General features: G+C 45.2%; 1 protein-coding gene across 1 annotated transcript; it reads right to left on the bottom strand.

Annotated features, from left to right (window-relative positions):
- Positions 1 to 8,188: 8,188 nt before the first annotated feature.
- Positions 8,189 to 13,318, bottom strand: LOC147121939 (low-density lipoprotein receptor class A domain-containing protein 1-like). Its single transcript, XM_085982517.1, has 4 exons — positions 11,831 to 13,318; positions 11,144 to 11,281; positions 10,930 to 11,058; positions 8,189 to 8,808 (listed from the first exon to the last, which is right to left on the bottom strand). Exons 1-4 carry the CDS (start codon positions 12,036 to 12,038, stop codon positions 8,660 to 8,662), a joined length of 624 nt encoding a protein of 207 aa, XP_085838643.1. The 5' UTR covers positions 12,039 to 13,318; the 3' UTR covers positions 8,189 to 8,659.
- Positions 13,319 to 18,293: the final 4,975 nt, after the last annotated feature.

Genomic DNA, 18,293 nt, shown 5'->3' with positions numbered 1-18,293 from the left:
TTGGATGAATTGATAGGTATATCACTCCCCATAGCCAGCAATCAGTGAAATCAGTTGAACTGACGAAAACTTAAGCTTTTCCGATTTAATTGCGCTGTTAAAACACCCCATTAAAAGTTAAGCCTTGTTGGAATAGGTTTAACTGGGGTTTTAACGGCATATTAACTGCTTAAACAACCGTTCTGGCCCTAAAAAACACATTTTATATTTGTAGAATGTCAAATTTCTTCATCGATTAAAATAACTAGCCTTTTAAAATATTTTTAAAATTTAAGTTTGATATTTCAGCTTCTACCTTAACCCCCCCATGTGTATGTCCCAATCTTTATTTCGCTCTTTATAAAAAAATTTAAAAAGTGAATTAAATTGGTGCTTCTTTATTTCCTGGTTTGCTGTCTGTGAGAATTCTTCAATGTGATTAGCTGTTTAGACAGTTTAATGACATAAGAACATAAGAAATAGGAGCAGGAGTAGGCCAATCGGCCCCTCGAGCCTGCTCCACCATTCAATAAGATCATGGCTGATCTGATCCTAACCTCAAATCTTCTATCACTCTGCATCCACCCGAACCCATGTGATCTCCCGGGAGAGGCGAAAAACCAGATAAAGACCCAATGGCCAATTTGGGAGAAAAAAATCTGGGAAATTCCTCTCCGACCCATCTAGGCGATCGAAATTCTTCCAGGAGATCACTCTGTCCCTATATTTTCTACAGTACTTACCTTCTGTAAAGGCGATCTCCACCCCAGCCAGGAACAGGAATAACACCATCTCCTGAAATCTAACACAGAATTAGAACACAGTAGGTGCAGAAAAAGGCTACATGGCCCCTGGGCCCACTCCACTACCCACAGGGCCATGACCATTCCGAACCTAGACTCATGTCCAATTTCCTGCCCGCTCCCCGTAACCCTTAATTCCCTTTACTTCTAGGAAACTATCTATTTCTGTTTTAAATTTATTTAATGATGTAGCTTCCACAGCTTTCTGGGGCAGCAAATTCCACAAACCTACCACCCTCTGAGTGAAGAAGTTTCTCCTCATCTCAGTTTTGAATGAGCAGCCCCTTATTTTAAGATTATGCCCCCTAGTTCTAGTTTCACCCATCATTGGGAACATCCTCACCGCATCCACCCGATCAAGCCCCTTCACAATCTTATATGTTTCAATAAGATCGCCTCTCATTCTTCTGAACTCCAATGAGTAGAGTCCCAATCTACTCAACCTCTCCTCATATGACCACCCCCTCATCCCCGGGATTAACCGAGTGAACCTTCTTTGTACTGACTCGAGAGCAAGTATGTCTTTTCTTAAGTATGGACACCAAAACTGTATGCAGTATTCCAGGTGCGGTCTCACCAATACCTTGTACAACTGCAGCAATACCTCCCTGCTTTTATATTCCATCCCCCTAGCAATAAAAGCCAACATTCCATTGGCCTTCTTAATCACTTGCTGCACCTGCATACTAACTTTTTGAGTTTCGTGCACCAGGACCCCCAGATCCCTTTGTACTACAGTACTTTCCAGTTTCTTGCCATTAAGATAATAACTTGCTCTATGATTTTTCCTGCCAAAGTGCATAACCTCACACTTTCCAGTATTGTATTCCATCTGCCAAATCTCTGCCCACTTACTTAGCCTGTCTATGTCCCTTTGCAGGTTTTTTATGTCCTCCTCACTCACTACTTTCCGTCCCATCTTTGTATCATCTGCAAACTTTGATATGTTACACTCGGTCCCCTCCTCCAAATCGTTAATATAGATTGTAAAGAGTTGGGGACCCAGCACTGACCCCTGCGGAACACCACTAGTTACTGGTTGCCAATCTGAGAACGAACCATTTATCCCAACTCTCTGCTTTCTGTTAGAGAGCCAATCCTCCACCCACGCCAGAATATTACCCCCAATCCCGTGATTTTTTATCTTGAGCAATAATCTTGTGTGGCACCTTGTCAAATGCCTTTTGGAAGTCTAAATACACTACGTCCACTGGTTCCCCTTTATCCACCCTGTATGTTACTTCCTCAAAAAACTCAAGCAAATTTGTCAAACATGACTTCCCCTTCATGAAACCATGCTGAGTTTGTCCTATTAAATTATGTTTATCCAAATGTCCCGTTACTGTCTCCTTAATAATGGACTCTAACATTTTACCAACCACAGATGTTAGGCTAACAGGTCTATAGTTTCCAGCCTTCTGCCTACTACCCTTTTTAAATAAGGGTGTTACATTAACAGTTTTCCAATCTGCTGGGACCTTTGCTGAGTCCAGTGAGTTTTGGAAAATTATTACCAATGCATCCACAATCCCTACCGCTACTTCCCTCAAGACCCTAGGATGCAAGCCATCAGGTCCAGGGGATTTATCCGCCTTGAGTCCCATTATTTTACCAAGTACCACTTCCTTAGTGATTTTAATCGTACTTAGTTCCTCCCCCCCTAGAGCCCCCTGTTTGTCCAGTGTTGGGATATTCTTAGTGTCCTCTACTGTAAAGACTGATACAAAATAATTGTTCAGTGTTTTTGCCATCTCCATGTTTCCCACCATTACTTTCCCGGTCTCATCCTCTAAGGGACCAACATTTACTTTAGCCACCCTTTTTCTTTTTATATAACTATAGAAACTTTTACTGTCTGTTTTTATATTTTTTGCTAATTTACTTTCATAATCTATCTTCCCTTTCTTAATCAATCTTTTAGTTATTTTTTGCTGTCTTTTAAAGACTTCCCAATCTTCCATCCTCCCACTAGATTTGGCTACCTTATATGCCCTTGTTTTTAGTCGGATACTATCCTTAATTACTTTACTTAGCCACGGATGGCTATCTTTTCTTTTACACCCTTTTTTCCTCAGTGGAATATATTTTTTTTGGAAGTTGTAAAATAACTCCTTAAATGTACACCACTGATCATGTACCGTCTTACCCTTTAATCTATTTTCCCAGTCCACTCTAATTAATTCCGCTCTCATACCTTCATAGTCTCCTTTATTCAAGCTCAGCACGCTTGTTTGAGATCCAACCTTCTCACCCTCTAATTGAATATGGAACTCAACCATGTTATGGTCACTCATTCCAAGGGGATCCTTTACTAGGACATTTTTAATTAATCCTGTCTCATTACACAGGACCAAATCTAAGGTTGCTTACCCCCTGGTCGGTTCAGTTACATACTGCTCAAGAAACCCATCCCTAATACACTCAATGAACTCATCCTCAAGGCTGCTCTGCCCAATTTGATTTGTCCAGTTAATATGATAATTAAAATCCCCCATAATTATAGCTGTTCCCTTATTACAAGCCTCAACTATTTCCTGATTAATACTCCGTCCAACAGAGTTGCAACTGTTCGGAGGCCTATAGACTACACCCACTGATGTAAGAAAAAGGAGACTTACCATCAAGTAACTTTAAAGTAAGCTTTAAGTAACTTATAAACACACTATATACACAAGAGAGGTCTTTACCATGCCTCTGGTAGAAGCCTCTTACAATACTGAACAGACCAGTATTTATACCAGTCCAACAGGAAGTGACATATGACAGGAAGTGAGGTATGTACACAGTTCATAGTTCATAGTTCACAGGAAGTGATGACATAACTTCCCGGAAGTTATCATTTTTATCACATTCTTCCCTCCTGCAGGATTAGGAGGCTGTGGTCTACCTTTTGGTCCGCAGCCGCCGAACAAGGAAGAGTCGCACCCGTTTGGATTCCCGTCGTAGAGGGTCGCTGGTCCGCTTACATGCGGTTGGCCATTGGTCAGAGTCTGTGTGGCCTGGATTGCCCTGTGAAGGGTCGGGGAGGTCATGGCTTCGAGTACGAGCCCCAATAGGTTCAAAGTCGGACTGCCTCTGTTCAGAGGGAGGTGCAGAGCTGGTCTGTGGCGGATCAGTACTTTCATGCGCGGTACTGGGAGGGTCGCAACCTTGAGCACGGGGTTCTACTGGCACCAAGCTAGTTGGTGTCCGATCAGGATCCTGGAGAGGGGTACCCGATAGGTCCCAAGAGTTTCCTGGTGAAATGCCATCACCCGATGTCCCACTAGGTCCTGGTGGGCAGGGAGCCAGATCCCATAATGATACGGTAGATTCTCGGCCGTCGGAATATCGTATGTTTGCATAGGTGGGGTTGGCATCGGTTAGTTCGACCTCGTCTATGAGAGGGTCATTTTTAGACGTCCGAACGTATCTTCGGAGTAATACAGGTCCAGGAGTAGTTAGCCATGACGGGAGTGATGTCCCATGAGATGAGCGACGCTGGAATCCAAAGAACCACTCATGAGGTGTAGTATTTGTGGCTGTAGAATGCAGGGACCGTATAGAGTGCAATGCATCCGGAAGCACTGTTTCCCATTGCTGGTCTGGTAGGCCCCGAGATCTTAAAGCGAGACGTACGGAATTCCAGATGATACCGTTATACCTCTCTACCTGCCCATTTCCGATGGGATGGTATGATGTTGTTTTGCTTGTAGCAATTCCCCGTTCTGAGAGGTAGTCCTTGAGTTCCCTTGACATAAAGGATGGACCCCGATCTGAGTGAATATAAGCCGGCATGCCACAGAGAGAAAATACCTGCTCAAGGCAGCAGATTACTGTGGACGCCAGCATATTGGAGCAGGGGAAGGCAAACGGAAAACGTGAATATTCGTCGATCATGGTGAGCAAATATGTGTTCCGAGTTGAAGAGGGCACTGGGCCCTTAAAATCGATGCTAAGTCGTTGCATCAGTTGGGTTGCATGTATGAGTATACCATCTGAGGGGCGGAAGAACTGAGGTTTTAATTCTGCACAAAGCCGGCATTCTGAGCATATTTTCTTTACATCTCCAGTGGAAAAAGGGAGATTCCGTGATCGTACGAAATGTAGCATGCGCGTAACGCCAGGATGACACAAACCAAACCATTGTGGACATCCATGAGAGTGGAGGATGACATAGTGGAGCAGAATGCCCGTGTGAGGGTGTCCGGGGCCACATTCTCCTTGCCAGGCCGATAGAGAATGGTATAACCAAAAGAGGCCAGTTCCATCCTCCAAAGTTGTATTTTATTATTCTTAATTTTGGTTCGTTTTCGATTATCGAGCATGAAGGCGACTGATCGTTGGTCCGTGATCAATGTAAAGTGCTGGCGAGCTAGAAAATAGTTCCACTTCCGTACTGCCTCTATGATGGCTGTGGCTTCTTTCTCAACCGGAGGATAATGTAGCTCGGCACCTTGTAAGGTCCTGGACATAAATGCTACAGGACGACCTTCCTGATTCAGAGTAGCTGAGATCGCCACCTCCGAGGCATCACATTCAACCACGAAAGGGAGATTCTCATCAATGGAGTGAAGAGCCGCTTTCTCCAACTGTTTTTTGAGAAGGTTAAAGGCTGCAACAGCCGCTGTTCCCAGTGGAAATGATCTAGCATGCAGCAAGGGTTGGATTTTGTCCGAAAAATGAGGAATCCATTTAGCGTAGTATGCAAACAGACCGAGAGCCCGACGTAAAGAAACCGGATTCTTAGGTGACGGGAGCTCTTGGAGCGGGCGAAGTCTTTCTGGGTCTGGCTTAATGATACCATTGCCTACGCAGTAGCCAAGGATGTTGATGGTCGGTTGCGACTCAACAGATTTGGATTCATTCAGGGTCAAATTACGGCGATGGAGGGCATCCCGAAATTTTTGGAGGTTGGAGTCGTGTTCCTGTTGATCGTGACCTGCAATGGTAATGTTATCAAGATAGGGAAAAGTGTCCCTTAGGTTTTCCTGCTTAACCAGGCCATCCATTGCCCGTTGAAAGACAGCCACTCCATTAGTAACCCCGAATGGGAGGCGACAAAATTGGTACAGCCGTCCATTAGCCTCAAAGGCTGTGTACTGCTTATCTGAGACCTTCAAGGGTAACTGATGATAGGCACTTTTTAAATCGTAAGTTGAGAACACTTTGTATTCGGCCAGTTTATTAACCATATCATCAATGCGTGGCAATGGGTAGGCGTCCAAGTCGGTATATTGATTGATGGTTTGCGAATAATCGATGCATAGTCGCTGTTTGTGAGGTTTTAGAGGGTTCTTGACAATGACGACTTGAGCCCGCCAGGGCGACGAACATGGTTCAATGATATCCTCTGCTAGAAGTCGAGAGATTTCAGCCGCAATAAAAGATTGGTCTTCCTGATTAAAGCGCCGCGATTTCGTTATTATCGGTTTGCATTGAGGCGGAATACTGGCAAATAATGAGGGTTCATCAAGTGAAGCTGCTGATAATGCACAAAATGGTAATTTAGACGGTATATTAGAAATAGTAAGTCCGGGTTTGGATCCACCAAACTCAATGGTGAGTTTCTTATGCTGTTTTTGGAAGTCCAGCCCTAAGAGGAGATCACTACATAAGTCCTTGAGCACCAAAAGTCGGGTGGAGGGATACATACGACCATGAAGTGTCATATCAACAACACAAAAGCCGGAGATTCTGGTATTAAGTGATGACTGGGCCATCGCAATTGCCTGGTCCGATGGGAAGACATGTAGTTTCAATTTCGCAACAATCTGTTCCTTAATGAAACTATCAGTACTTCCTGAGTCAATTAAGGCATCTAAGGTATGCCCTTTAATTGAAATTTTTGTGGCTGCATGAGACAGGTTCTGTGGGCAAGCAGCTGTAATTGGTGTCGTTGCACAGAGAGTGGCTAAAACTCTCGGTGTGCTTCTTCAGGAGAGAGCTCGAGAGGAAGCTTGATAGGTCCTAGCTGGAGCATCTTGATAGGCCCTAATTGGGGCAGTTCGGTAGGCCTTAGCTGGATTGGCCCTCGTAGAGGCCCTTGATAGGCAAACTTTAGCAAAGTGTCCTTTTTTCCCGCAATAACTGCAGATTGCATTGCGAGCAGGGCAGGTTTTCCTAGGGTGAAAAGCATCTCCACAAAAGAAGCATTCCTTCCTAGATTGCCAAGAGGCTGCTAAAGTGGGGTCGTCCTCCTCTTCTTCATCAGAATTATCAGAATTAGATTCCCCCATGATAGGGTTCACCTGAGACCGCTTGAATTGTCTGGTTGCAGCTACAGCAGCAGATCGAGATCTGGGCAGCTGATAGAGGTCTGCATTTCTCTTTGCCAAATCCAGTGAACAAGCTAGGTCAAAAGCCTTTTGTAGCTCAAGTGTTTTACTTTCTAGTAGACGCTGGCGTATAAATGGAGAGGCAATCCCGCAGATGAAAGCATCACGAATCATTTCTTGGCGGTACAGCTCAGCTGAGGCTGCCTGAAAGTTACAATCTACGCTGAGCCTGTGAAATTCTTGCAGGAATTCGTCAATTGATTCCCCTGGCCCTTGTCGGGCTGTGGCCAATAGATGTCTAGCATAGACCTCATTTGGGGTCTTCGCATACAGTTTCTTAAGTGCCCGAATCACCTCTTCGTAATTATCCCATTCATCAACATATTCGAACACTTTTGGGGTCACATAATTGACAAGTATCTTCAATTTAGCAGGAGCATCCGCTTTACATTCATCCAGAAAATTCTCAAAAGTACGATACCAATGCTTCCATACCCTGCCAGCTGCTGGTGTATTCGGGTCCAAGTCCAGACGAATAGGTCTAAGGATTTTCTCCATGATGGGTGGTTCCCTGGATCCTTAACTTCCGAGTTTGTCTGAAGGTCTAGTATTTGTCAGTGTAAATATTTAAGTTACTTAAATTGATGTAAGAAAAAGGAGACTTACCATCAAGTAACTTTAAAGTAAGCTTTAAGTAACTTATATACACAAGAGAGGTCTTTACCATGCCTCTGGTAGAAGCCTCTTACAATACTGAACAGACCAGTATTTATACCAGTCCAACAGGAAGTGACATATGACAGGAAGTGAGGTATGTACACAGTTCATAGTTCATAGTTCACAGGAAGTGATGACATAACTTCCCGGAAGTTATCATTTTTATCACACCCACTAGTGTTTTTTTCCCCTTATTATTCCTTATCTCCACCCAAACTGTTTCACTATCCTGCTCCTTTGACCCAATATCATTTCTCTGCATTGTGCTGGGGATACCCTTTTGACAGCGCTACAATCAATTTAATGTCGAGTAACCTAAAGTTTTCGCTACAGACATCGTGAGGTCTTTGTGGGCAGCTTTCCTCGTGCTCAGTGGCGATTGCCGCTGCTGACTTTAAATTCCGGGCAATTGTTTCCCACCAAAAGATAAATATCTATTGTATGCATTACATGAAAAACTTTATTTCAAGGAAGCTTAACATAATGCAGCAAAAATCAGTTTACAGCATGTAATTGTGGAATAGCTGAAACTTAGCAACAGCAAACAAGGAGAAAACACTGGCACGAACGAATGGAATTTGATCAACACCGGTTACTGTTACTTTAAAATGTTATCACCACTTAAAGCTCTAAAGTACAATGATGATATTGAACAATGTTATCACAATTCAACAGCAGAGAGACTTGCAAATGTGTACATTTGGAGTCCATGACAACTTAAAAATGTTTTGTGTGCATTGACATGTTGCATTTTCCAAAGCCATCAGCAGAACAAAGCTGCATTTCTTGGGTAAAAGAACCACGAAACAGAAAAGTGTGTTGTTCTGGTTCAGTAATATGATGTTGTTGTTATTCGGGCTGCCATTCCCATTTGTGTAATGTCATTACAGTCCACTTCTGGTGTCAGTTTTCAGTACAGATGTACTCGTCCGACCAGTCCGCACAGTGCTGCACATCATCTCTGCACAGCTGCCTGGGAATGCAGTTACAATACTGAGAGACGGTAGACTCGCAGCTCCAGTACTGCGGTCCACATGGAGGACAGGCAGACACTGAAAACAATATTTTAAAAATCAAACAATAGTAACAACCGTTTGACACTAATCAGTGCATATTAGGGATGTTAGGGCTAGGAACAGAATGCTTTCTGTTTTGGGCATCTAATGGCAGTATCAAACACTCCTGGTCAAGTGCAGCATGGTTAGATACACAGTATAACCCCCTCTGCTCTACCCCAAAATAGGAGCTACTCCCAACCTCAGAGTGCCCACTGCACCAAGAGCCTGGATTAAAGATCCAGAGACGCGAGTTCAAATTCCACCACGGCAATTTAATTAAAAAAATCTGGAATAAAAAACTAGTGTCAGTAATGGTGACCATGAAACTACCGGATTGTCGTAAAAACTCATCTGGTTCACGAATGCTCTTTAGGGAAGGAAATCTGCTGTCCTTACTTGGTCTGGCCTATATGTGACTCCAGACCCACAGCATTGTGGTTGACTCTTAACTGCCCTCTGAAATGGCTTAGCAAGACACTCAGTTGTACCAAACTACTACAAAGAAGTGGGAGTACCTTCACCACATGGACTGCAGCAGTTCAAGAAGGCAGCTCACCACCACCTTCTCAAGGGCAATTAGGGATGGGCAATAAATGCTGGCGTTGCCAGCGACGCCCACATCCCATGAATGAATACATTTTTAAAAAGTCTCCCACTTCTCGGTTTCCCACACCAGCCTCACATGGTCTGTGACCTCTCTGGTGGATGAGATTGCCTTTGCCCTTTTTACATTTTTTCCCCTATGTATTGCAGCTTTTCTGTAGCCAGTATCATATCTAAGTTGTTATTATGACTTCTGTTCTATAATTATTACAAGTAGTTTATCTTTTAGTTATTTCTGTATGTGACCTGGAGAAGATTAGTCACATTCTTTATCCCATATCCGTGAAAAGGTAAACTATCAACACCAGAAATGAGTTTTCAGTCATCTATAGTGTTTGCAAAATGTATTCAAACAAATATTAGGCTGTAGGTTCTTCCCTAATAAACAGTAAATCATATTCCTCTGGGTTTGCTTGGGCAAGAGGATCCAAATGAGCTGATGTGATCTTGGCTGAGAGATGCAGGTACTTCACCCGAAGAGGCAGAATTGGAGGGTGAGTTTTGCCCAGCTTTAGAGGCCAGTGAAATAGAGGCATTTATGAATGTCAATCTTCTTGGCAGACCTCGAGGCCCGAGTACGCACGCAAGCAGGAAAGGAGAAAAGTTACTCCAATCGTCATTAAAGGTTGCTTTCCCCAGTGCTAACTTCCAAGAATTATACTTGTATAATGTGATCTTGTTTTCTTTTCATTGTTTATTGTAAGCATGTTCAGGAATGCATTTCTAACAGATTCTAACCTTTGTATTTGCAAAATTCATTAAATTGTTATAACAAGATACACACAACACCATAGGAGTTCATTAAAATGCTTGAAGTGGTAGACAGAATGGTGAGAATATGTAATGAAGGAAAAGCAAAGGAAGAATCGAAGGAGGAGAGCAGTGAAGAGATACTGATGATTGGTGAAGCAGTCAGTGAAACTAATAAAAGCGGTGCAGGGTAAAAAACAATGTTTGAAAGCAGTCTCAGCAATGGTACCTGAGACCTCTGCATCTGGGGTAAATACAGTCGTTCAACCAATGCCACACGTTTGAAAAACAGACCACTAAAACGTGAGTTAATCATAGTGTATAAGTGAGATAACAATGCTGCCTCGGGACCCACTAAAACAACTGGCAGCTCCATATGCAGCACCACCAAGGGCAACATAAACATCGCTGGCAGAGGCAAATGTGTTTCCCATCTGCTGGTGGGTTTACTAAGTGAGCCTATCCATAAGAGTCTAATTGTCACTGGCCCATGTGTACTTTCCCCAGCCAAGGTGCAGTGACTTATAAACAACTGCAAGCCCACAGTTGTTGCTCCTGATTGTTATCTGGTGACTCCGACTAAAAAGCGTGTGTGAATGGATCTCAAAGTGAGGATATGATCAGGCTTAGCTATGATACTGAACACTCACTCTAAGCTCGGGTAGGTGAGGTGCCAGAGGTCTCAAACCGTAGGGTGGGGGAAAGCAATGTAAAAGTCTAATGCTCTTGATCTACTAGGTCCTGGTATGGATTCATACTCACAGGGTCCAGTTTCATCCGAACAGTCTCCACAGTTGTTGAACCCGTTACACACTTCATCAATGTAAACCCGCGAGCTAGGATCGCCACATCTGAACACGAGATACCTCGGCAGATTGTGCGGCAAATCACCTGGCAGGACGGAGCAGGGCATCAGCTAAATCCACTTCAAAGGAAATTTAAATACAAAAAGAAAACTGCAATAAGGTTTACCTACTGCACATTGCAGGATCCTCATTCGCAACATCCAAACAGTCCTTGATCCTGTTACAAACTTGAGAAGATTGCAAACAGGTGATACCGTCGTCACACAGGAATCCTGAATGATTGTTTGCAGTTATGCAAAATCTGCTCTCTGGAAAATATATATTTTGAGTTTTAACATTGTTTGCTCTTCCACCCTCTTTTCTTCCAAACAGGCGGAATTTCCCTTTGGAGTATATAACAATTGCAAAAAAAGTACCAAAAACTGCCCAGCAAAACAAAGGCTAAGTGTGGAACTAAGAAGATCCCTAGTTTGTTCCCTGTCTGCGCCCTGGCGCAATCGCCGGAAACTTGCCATGCCGACCTGGGAGCATGGCCAGTATTATGGGCGTGGACTGCTTCGGGCAAACGGATTTTCGAACCAGCGCAAATGATCGGACACTCGGGCATAACGTGGTTATGGGCACGACTCACTTAAGTTTAAAATTCCACAATCTGTAGTGCTATTTAATTCCCAGGATACCTGGGTGTAAATAAGAACATAAGAAATAAGAGCAGGAGTAGGCCATTCAATAAGATCCTGGCTGATCTTCTATCTCAACTTCACCTTCTCGCACTATCTCTATAATCTCTTGATTCCCTTAGTATCCAAAATAAGAACATAAGAAATCATGCGAAACTTCAATCCTGTGTGTCTAACCTAGAGTACGTGCTGGGATGCCAAAGACCACAGTACACACCAGGGCAAGGACAATAACTCCCAGTATCAGCATCACAACCGCAGAGACCCAGCAGCACTGCCTGGAATAGCAGCAACAACGAGAGTCACTCCGGCTACAATCGCAACAATCTGTTAGGGTGAAGAAAAACACACAACATATCAATTCACATTCTCGTACAAAACCCATCCTTCAGTGAAATGTCCGGCGCATCGAAAACGCAGCCTGAATTTCCCACTCCCCACCTTTACCTCTCTTGTTGCTGCTGTTCGATACCATGGACACCGCTGAACCAAAAGAAGTGACATCAAAACTTCGCTATATGTTGGAGGAAAACAAAAGTAGAGATGGTTAGTAATGAGTATAACCCAGCATTGAATATCTCAGTACTACTGTAGGGGGTCGATTCTCTTCGATACCGTGCTGATATTTTCCGGGTGAGTCTTATTAGATCTCATTCTCTTCAGCCATAAAGGCTCGGGGTCGTGCGGCAGGGACTGGAGAGAATTTGGTTCACAGCTGCAATCCAGCGATTTCCGTTCTTTCAATGCTAGCCCGTCACTTAGCTACTAAGTAAAACACAGATAAAGAAAATAGATGGATGTCGTTTGTGCCAGGACTTCACCAAAGGAAATATTGTCCAGAACTCCAGCACACAAATCATGCGCCTCCCACGCCTGCCAAAACCGCCCCAGATTACAATCGAAATGGAACGAATTTTAATTCTCAGCAAGATTTAAACTATGATGGCACAGGAACTGAAAGAGTCTGAATACAAATGGGTTACAAGGTAAATGTAACTTTTTAAAACTGATTTTCCATATAGCTCATGTTTCAGTCCATTAGTTTAGTTTAGAAAATTAAATTTAGGTTTCAAAAAGATAAAGATTTTTCGTGGGCGGAGCATCAAGAACAATTAGATCTTCCATTAGATGCGGCGCATCTGTAGCTTTCAGTGAACCGAACAAGAAATTGAACGCAAAATAACAGAAAATGCTGGAAAAACTCAGCAGGCCAGGCAACATCCGTGGAGAGAGAAATAGAGTCAACGTTTCAGGTCGAAACCCTTCTTCCGAACCGAGAAAAAAAGACAAGAAATGAAAGAGATTAAAAGGCTGCAATTTCCGGACTCAATATCGAGTTCAACAATTTCAGATCATAACCTTGGCCCCCATTACATTTTTACATATATTTTATCCACACCTTTGTTTTGGCCCTTCCCCCTTTTTTTCCTCTCCCACATGGCAGCTGTCTCATTCTGCTAGCGCATTTCACACCTAATCTAGAGCCGTCTTTTGTCTGCACTAGTCCTATCACCATCTCGTCTCGTTTTGAATACCTCTTAATGTCTCTTCACCTCGCTTTTGTTTTCTCATCCCCATTTCCCAGCCCCCAAACTAGCCTTTTAATCGGTTTCATTTCCTGTGCTTTTTCAGTCCTAATGAAGGGTTTCGACCTAAAGCATTGACTATTTCTCTCTCCACGGATGTTGCCTGGCCTGCTGAGTTTTTCCAGCATTTTCTGTTATTTCGGATTTCCAGCATCCGCAGTATTTTGCTATCGAAGAAATTGAATGCATTTGTGGCGAGGATCACAGCAGAGGTGACAGTTTGAATGATCTAATCTAAATGTTTTGGATTGATTTCATGGCAACTGTCGTTTATATCGCCACACCAAGCCCAACTAAACCTTCCATCACAATCATTCGGTCTTGAACATCTCTAGTTTGCCCATTAACTAAAGAACTTGGCCTTTATACAGTGCCCTTTATGTGGGGATTTCTAAATGAGGCTTTATTTTACCACGCTGACCATACAATGTTGCAAATGCCTTGCAGTGTTAAAATGGTGTCTTCCTTACTCAACCCTCCCCCCTCCCCCCCCCAAATCGCTTATGAGTCAGATGGCTGTGTTCAATTCCACTCGAGAGACTTTAACACAAAATCTACCCCAACACTTAGTGCAGTACTAAGGGAGTGCTGTCGGAGGTGTCCAATGAGACGTTAGGTAACTTCAGTTTATTAGTACCCGTTAACCCGTCTGGCCTCACAGGTGGATGTAAAAGATTCCATGCCGCTATCTTTTACAGCTCATGTATACTGCAGTACCGGCAGTGACCACAGCTGTATATAGCACTGTGTAGTAATCTGTACAGATCAGTTCCACTGTGAGCCACATTGAGTAAATACCTGTTGTACCGTTCTCCTGCAGTCTGTGTCTTATAATACACGGACACAACATTGGCGACAAGGCAAGTTCGAACCTACCTGCACCTCTGCATCACCTCCCGGGGATTCGTTCCTGGAGGTCAGTGGATTGGAGGTCAAGGCCAGAGACTCGGGCATCGACCACGGGCAACCGCCCAGTCATCCAGCAGAGACTCGCGAATTGCGGGGGAGGCTGTCGAGAGCCAGGCTTGGCTTTCCAGTCGAGGTGGTCCAGTGACATGGGCTGGCAACAGGTAGTGCACAGACCCTTCCCGGACAGCGGCGGGCTAGAGCCTGACCGAGCAGCACAGCAAAGGGCCGAGCAGCGTCGACGGGGGAAGAGAGAGGGCAGAGCGCACAGGGCGCAGCCGGTGGTCCGGGGCCAAGCAGCGTTGAAGAGAGGGAGAGAGAGACGCACAGAAACCCGCGAGGCGCCGCCATTGCCATGAGGACCGCCAAGAGCGGCATTGGCAGCAGCGCAGGAGAAGCGCACGAAACCTACAGGGCGTCGCCATTGCCACGAGAACCGCCGGGAGTGGCGTTGGCAGCAGCGGGGGAGGAAGGAAAGCGTGGGAGACGCCATTTTAAACCACACCCAAAATACCGAAGAGTGGCAGTATCACCGCATTTGACAATGAAGTCGAAGATTGGACTACATATGTTGAACGAATAGAGGTATACTGCAAGGCAAATGAGGTGGCAGATGACAAGAAAGCGTCGGTATTGTTAAATTTAATGGGTGCAAAGACGTATGGTTTATTACAAAATCTAGTAACCCCACCGCAGCCAATGGAAAAGAGTTTTGAAGACATAGTAACGATACTACAGGAACATTTAAACCCCACACCGCTGCTGATAGCAGAAAGATTCAAGTTTCACAAACGGAACCAGCATAAGGATGAAAGCAATGCTGATTATTTAACAGAACTGCGCAAACTATCAAAACACTGCCAGTTTGAAGCGGGACTGGCAGATACCTTAAGGGACAAGTTTGTGTGTGGGCTTCAAAGTGAAGGAACCCAGAACCGGTTTTTATCTGAAAAGGACCTTACGCTGGAAAAGGCTTTCAGCATTGCGGTATCATATGAAGCAGCAGCACGGGGCGCTGCAGAGATACAACAGAGACCGCAAGAATATGGCACAAACGAAATGTCATATGGAACAGAGAAGTGCTATTGCTGTGGCAGAACAACACACGACCAGAATGATTGCTGGTTCAAAGACAAAGTGTGCAGACAGTGTGGAAAAGTAGGACACATAGCATGAGTCTGCAGGTCAGGAAAGAAAACCAGCAATAAGAAACCTAGCAAAGGAAAGTACAAGGTGGTACATAAGATGACGGAGAATAGTTCAGACGAACAAGAGTGATAACGACTCCGAAAGCAGGGAACTGAGTTGTCTGAAACTACATAATGACATCACAACGGAGGATCACCGAACCATTTGGGTCACACTCAAGATAGCAGGAGTCAAGGTAAAGATGGAATTGGACACAGGATCAGCCCTAACAGTCATAAACCGACGGGACTACGAGCAGCTATTCTCACACATACCCTTGAGAGACACAAAAATTATTTTGAAGACGTACACGGGGCAAAAAGTCTACCCCAAAGGAAAAATAAGGGTGAACGTTATATATAACGGCAAGGAAACACCAAAACTAGACCTGTATGTATTGCAAGATGGAGGACCACCATTACTGGGACGTGAATGGATCCGGAAAATACAACTGGATTGGCATTCCATACAGGCACTGACTGTGGCTGACAAAAAGGATGACGACGTCACACCTGGGCGACTGTCAAAGATCCTAACTGATGCGAAAGAAATGTTCCAGCAAGGACTTGGAACACTGAAAGGCATGACAGCGACGATTAAAATTGAAGAAAACGCAAGCCCAAAATTTTTTTAAGGCCAGACCGGTACCTTATGCGATCCGCCCAGCCGTCGAAGCAGAGCTGGAGAGTCTGGAACGTTCAGGTGTACTGTCCAAGGTAGACTGGAGTGAGTGGGCTACACCCATCGTCCCTGTGATGAAAAAGTCATTGAGCAGCACGCCTGGGGAACCAAGGAAGGTTCGCATCTGTGGGGACTTTAAAGTAACAGTGAACCTGGTCCTTCACACCGTACAATATCCACTTCCGCGGATTGAAGATATTTTCGCCTCGCTATCTGGAGGGAAATGCTTCACTAAGATTGATCTGGCCCAGGCGTATCTGCAAATGGAGGTAGAAGAAGCATCAAAAAAATACCTCACAATCAACACCCATAAAGGTCCCTACCAATACAACTGGCTGGTATTCGGGGTAGCATCAGCTCCGGCTATTTGGCAGAGGGCAATGGAACAAGTCCTGCAAGGGATCCCAGGGACCCAGTGTTATTTGGACGACATCCTGATCACGGGCGAAAATGACAGTGATCACCTTGCCAACCTGGAGCAGGTGCTCACTAGATTGCAGGAATATGGGCTCCGAGCTAACCGCCCCAAATGCGAGTTTTTTAGAAAACAGATCTCATATTGTGGCCACGTTATCGATAAAGAGGGGTTACATAAGTCCCCAGAGAAGATTGAGGCAATAGTCAAGGCTCCAGCACCGGAAAATGTGTCACAACTGAGGTCGTTCCTCGGGCTGGTAAACTACTACCATAAATTCTTGCCAAATTTGTCTACAATACTACACCCACTGAACACCCTACTGCAAACTGGGGTGCCATGGAAGTGGAGTGACGAATGTAGACGAGCTTTCCAGAAGAGCAAAACACTAATCACATCGAAAGAGGTATTGGCCCATTACAACCCGGCATTACCAATTCGGTTGGCATGTGATGCGTCACCCTACGGCATTGGAGCGGTGCTGTCACACAAATTCTCGGACGGCTCAGAGAGGCCAATAGCCTTTGCATCACGATCACTAGCCTCAGCTGAGCGTAACTACGCCCAGATTGACAGGGAGGCCCTCAGCCTAGTGTGGGGAGTGAAAAAGTTCAATCACTATCTGCACGGGCAGAAATTCACCTTGCTGACTGTCTCCATTTTTAATCCGAAGGGCGGCATTCCGGTGATGACTGCGCAACGACTACAAAGATGGTCACTTTTTCTAGGGGCGCACCACTATGAGATTGAATATAAGGGCACGAAACAGCATGGAAATGCTGATGGGTTATCACACCTGCCACTGCCTACTGCAGAGGAAGCACCAGCAGTGGATCCTGTCGAAATATTCCATTCGACTATAGTTGAATACTGATGCGCCATCAATTACTCAAAAGACTGAGGTTAAGCGAGTAACAACCAGGCTTTTATTAACTAAAGAATGAAGGTCTTGTCTCGAGTGGTCGACCCGTCCAGAATACTAAGGGACTGGGAGGTAGTCACTTATATACCTGGAATAGTGGGAGGAGTCAGCCGAGGCATGTCCAGACCTGTACCTAGTGGAATACACATACAGACAGGTATAACAGTGGTTTACCACATTCACCCCTTGTTTAAAAATGAGTCCGGCGGGGTGAAGTGTATTTAAAAGTTTGTGTATTGGAGTCTCTCCGGAGGTCTTGTCTGCCGCTGTGATCGACGTGGCGATGGCAGGGGTGGTGGGGCTTCCGGCGTCGCATCCCATGTAGGCTGGGGCCCTGGAGTGTAGTCCTCGTGGGTGACGGTCCAAGGCGAGCCGGCTGCTGGGGTTGGATATCGGGTCGTTGGGGGGGGGGGGGGGGCTGGTAATGGGTAGTGGGTTACAGCGGTCCCCGAGGGTGCGAGGTCTCGTATGGAGACTGTGTCCTCCCGCCCGTCCGGGTACGCAATGTAAGCGTACTGGGGGTTGGCGTGGAGGAGGTTGACCCTCTCGACCAGGGGGTCCATTTTATTGGCCCTCACGTGTCTTCTCAGTAGTACCGGCCCTGGGGACGTCAGCCATGGCGGTAATGATGTCCCCGATGTGGACTTCCTTGGGAAGACAAACATTTTCTCGTGAGGGGTGGCATTGGTGGCAGTGCAGAGCAATGACCGAATCGAGTGGAGCGCATCGGGGAGCACCTCCTGCCAGCGGGAGGTCGGAAGGCCCCTAGACTTTAAGGCTAGTAGGGCGGCCTTCCAAACTGTTGCATTCTCTCTTTCCACCTGTCCGTTCCCCCGGGGGTTGTAACTGGTGGTCCTGCTTGTGGCTATACCCCTAGCGAGCAGGTACTGGCGGAGTTCGTCGCTCATAAGCAATGAGCCCCGGTCGCTATGGATATAGCTG

This window comes from Somniosus microcephalus, chromosome 3 (assembly GCF_052327205.1).
Source record: "Somniosus microcephalus isolate GS21.2 chromosome 3, FLI_Smic_1.0, whole genome shotgun sequence".
NCBI classification, from domain to species: domain Eukaryota; kingdom Metazoa; phylum Chordata; class Chondrichthyes; order Squaliformes; family Somniosidae; genus Somniosus; species Somniosus microcephalus.
This window is presented reverse-complemented; position numbering and strand designations above follow the sequence as displayed.

What these genes read in the sequence shown, in the direction of transcription:
- LOC147121939 (XM_085982517.1), bottom strand. Translation starts at nt 12,038, where the DNA reads ATGGGTTTTGTACGAGAATGTGAATTGATATGTTGTGTGTTTTTCTTC. An exon ending in TGAGGATCCTGCAATGTGCA is followed by an intron (nt 11,059 to 11,143) that starts GTAGGTAAACCT and finishes CCGTCCTGCCAG; the next exon opens with GTGATTTGCCGCACAATCTG. An exon ending in TTCGGATGAAACTGGACCCT is followed by an intron (nt 8,809 to 10,929) that starts GTGAGTATGAAT and finishes TATTGTTTTCAG; the next exon opens with TGTCTGCCTGTCCTCCATGT.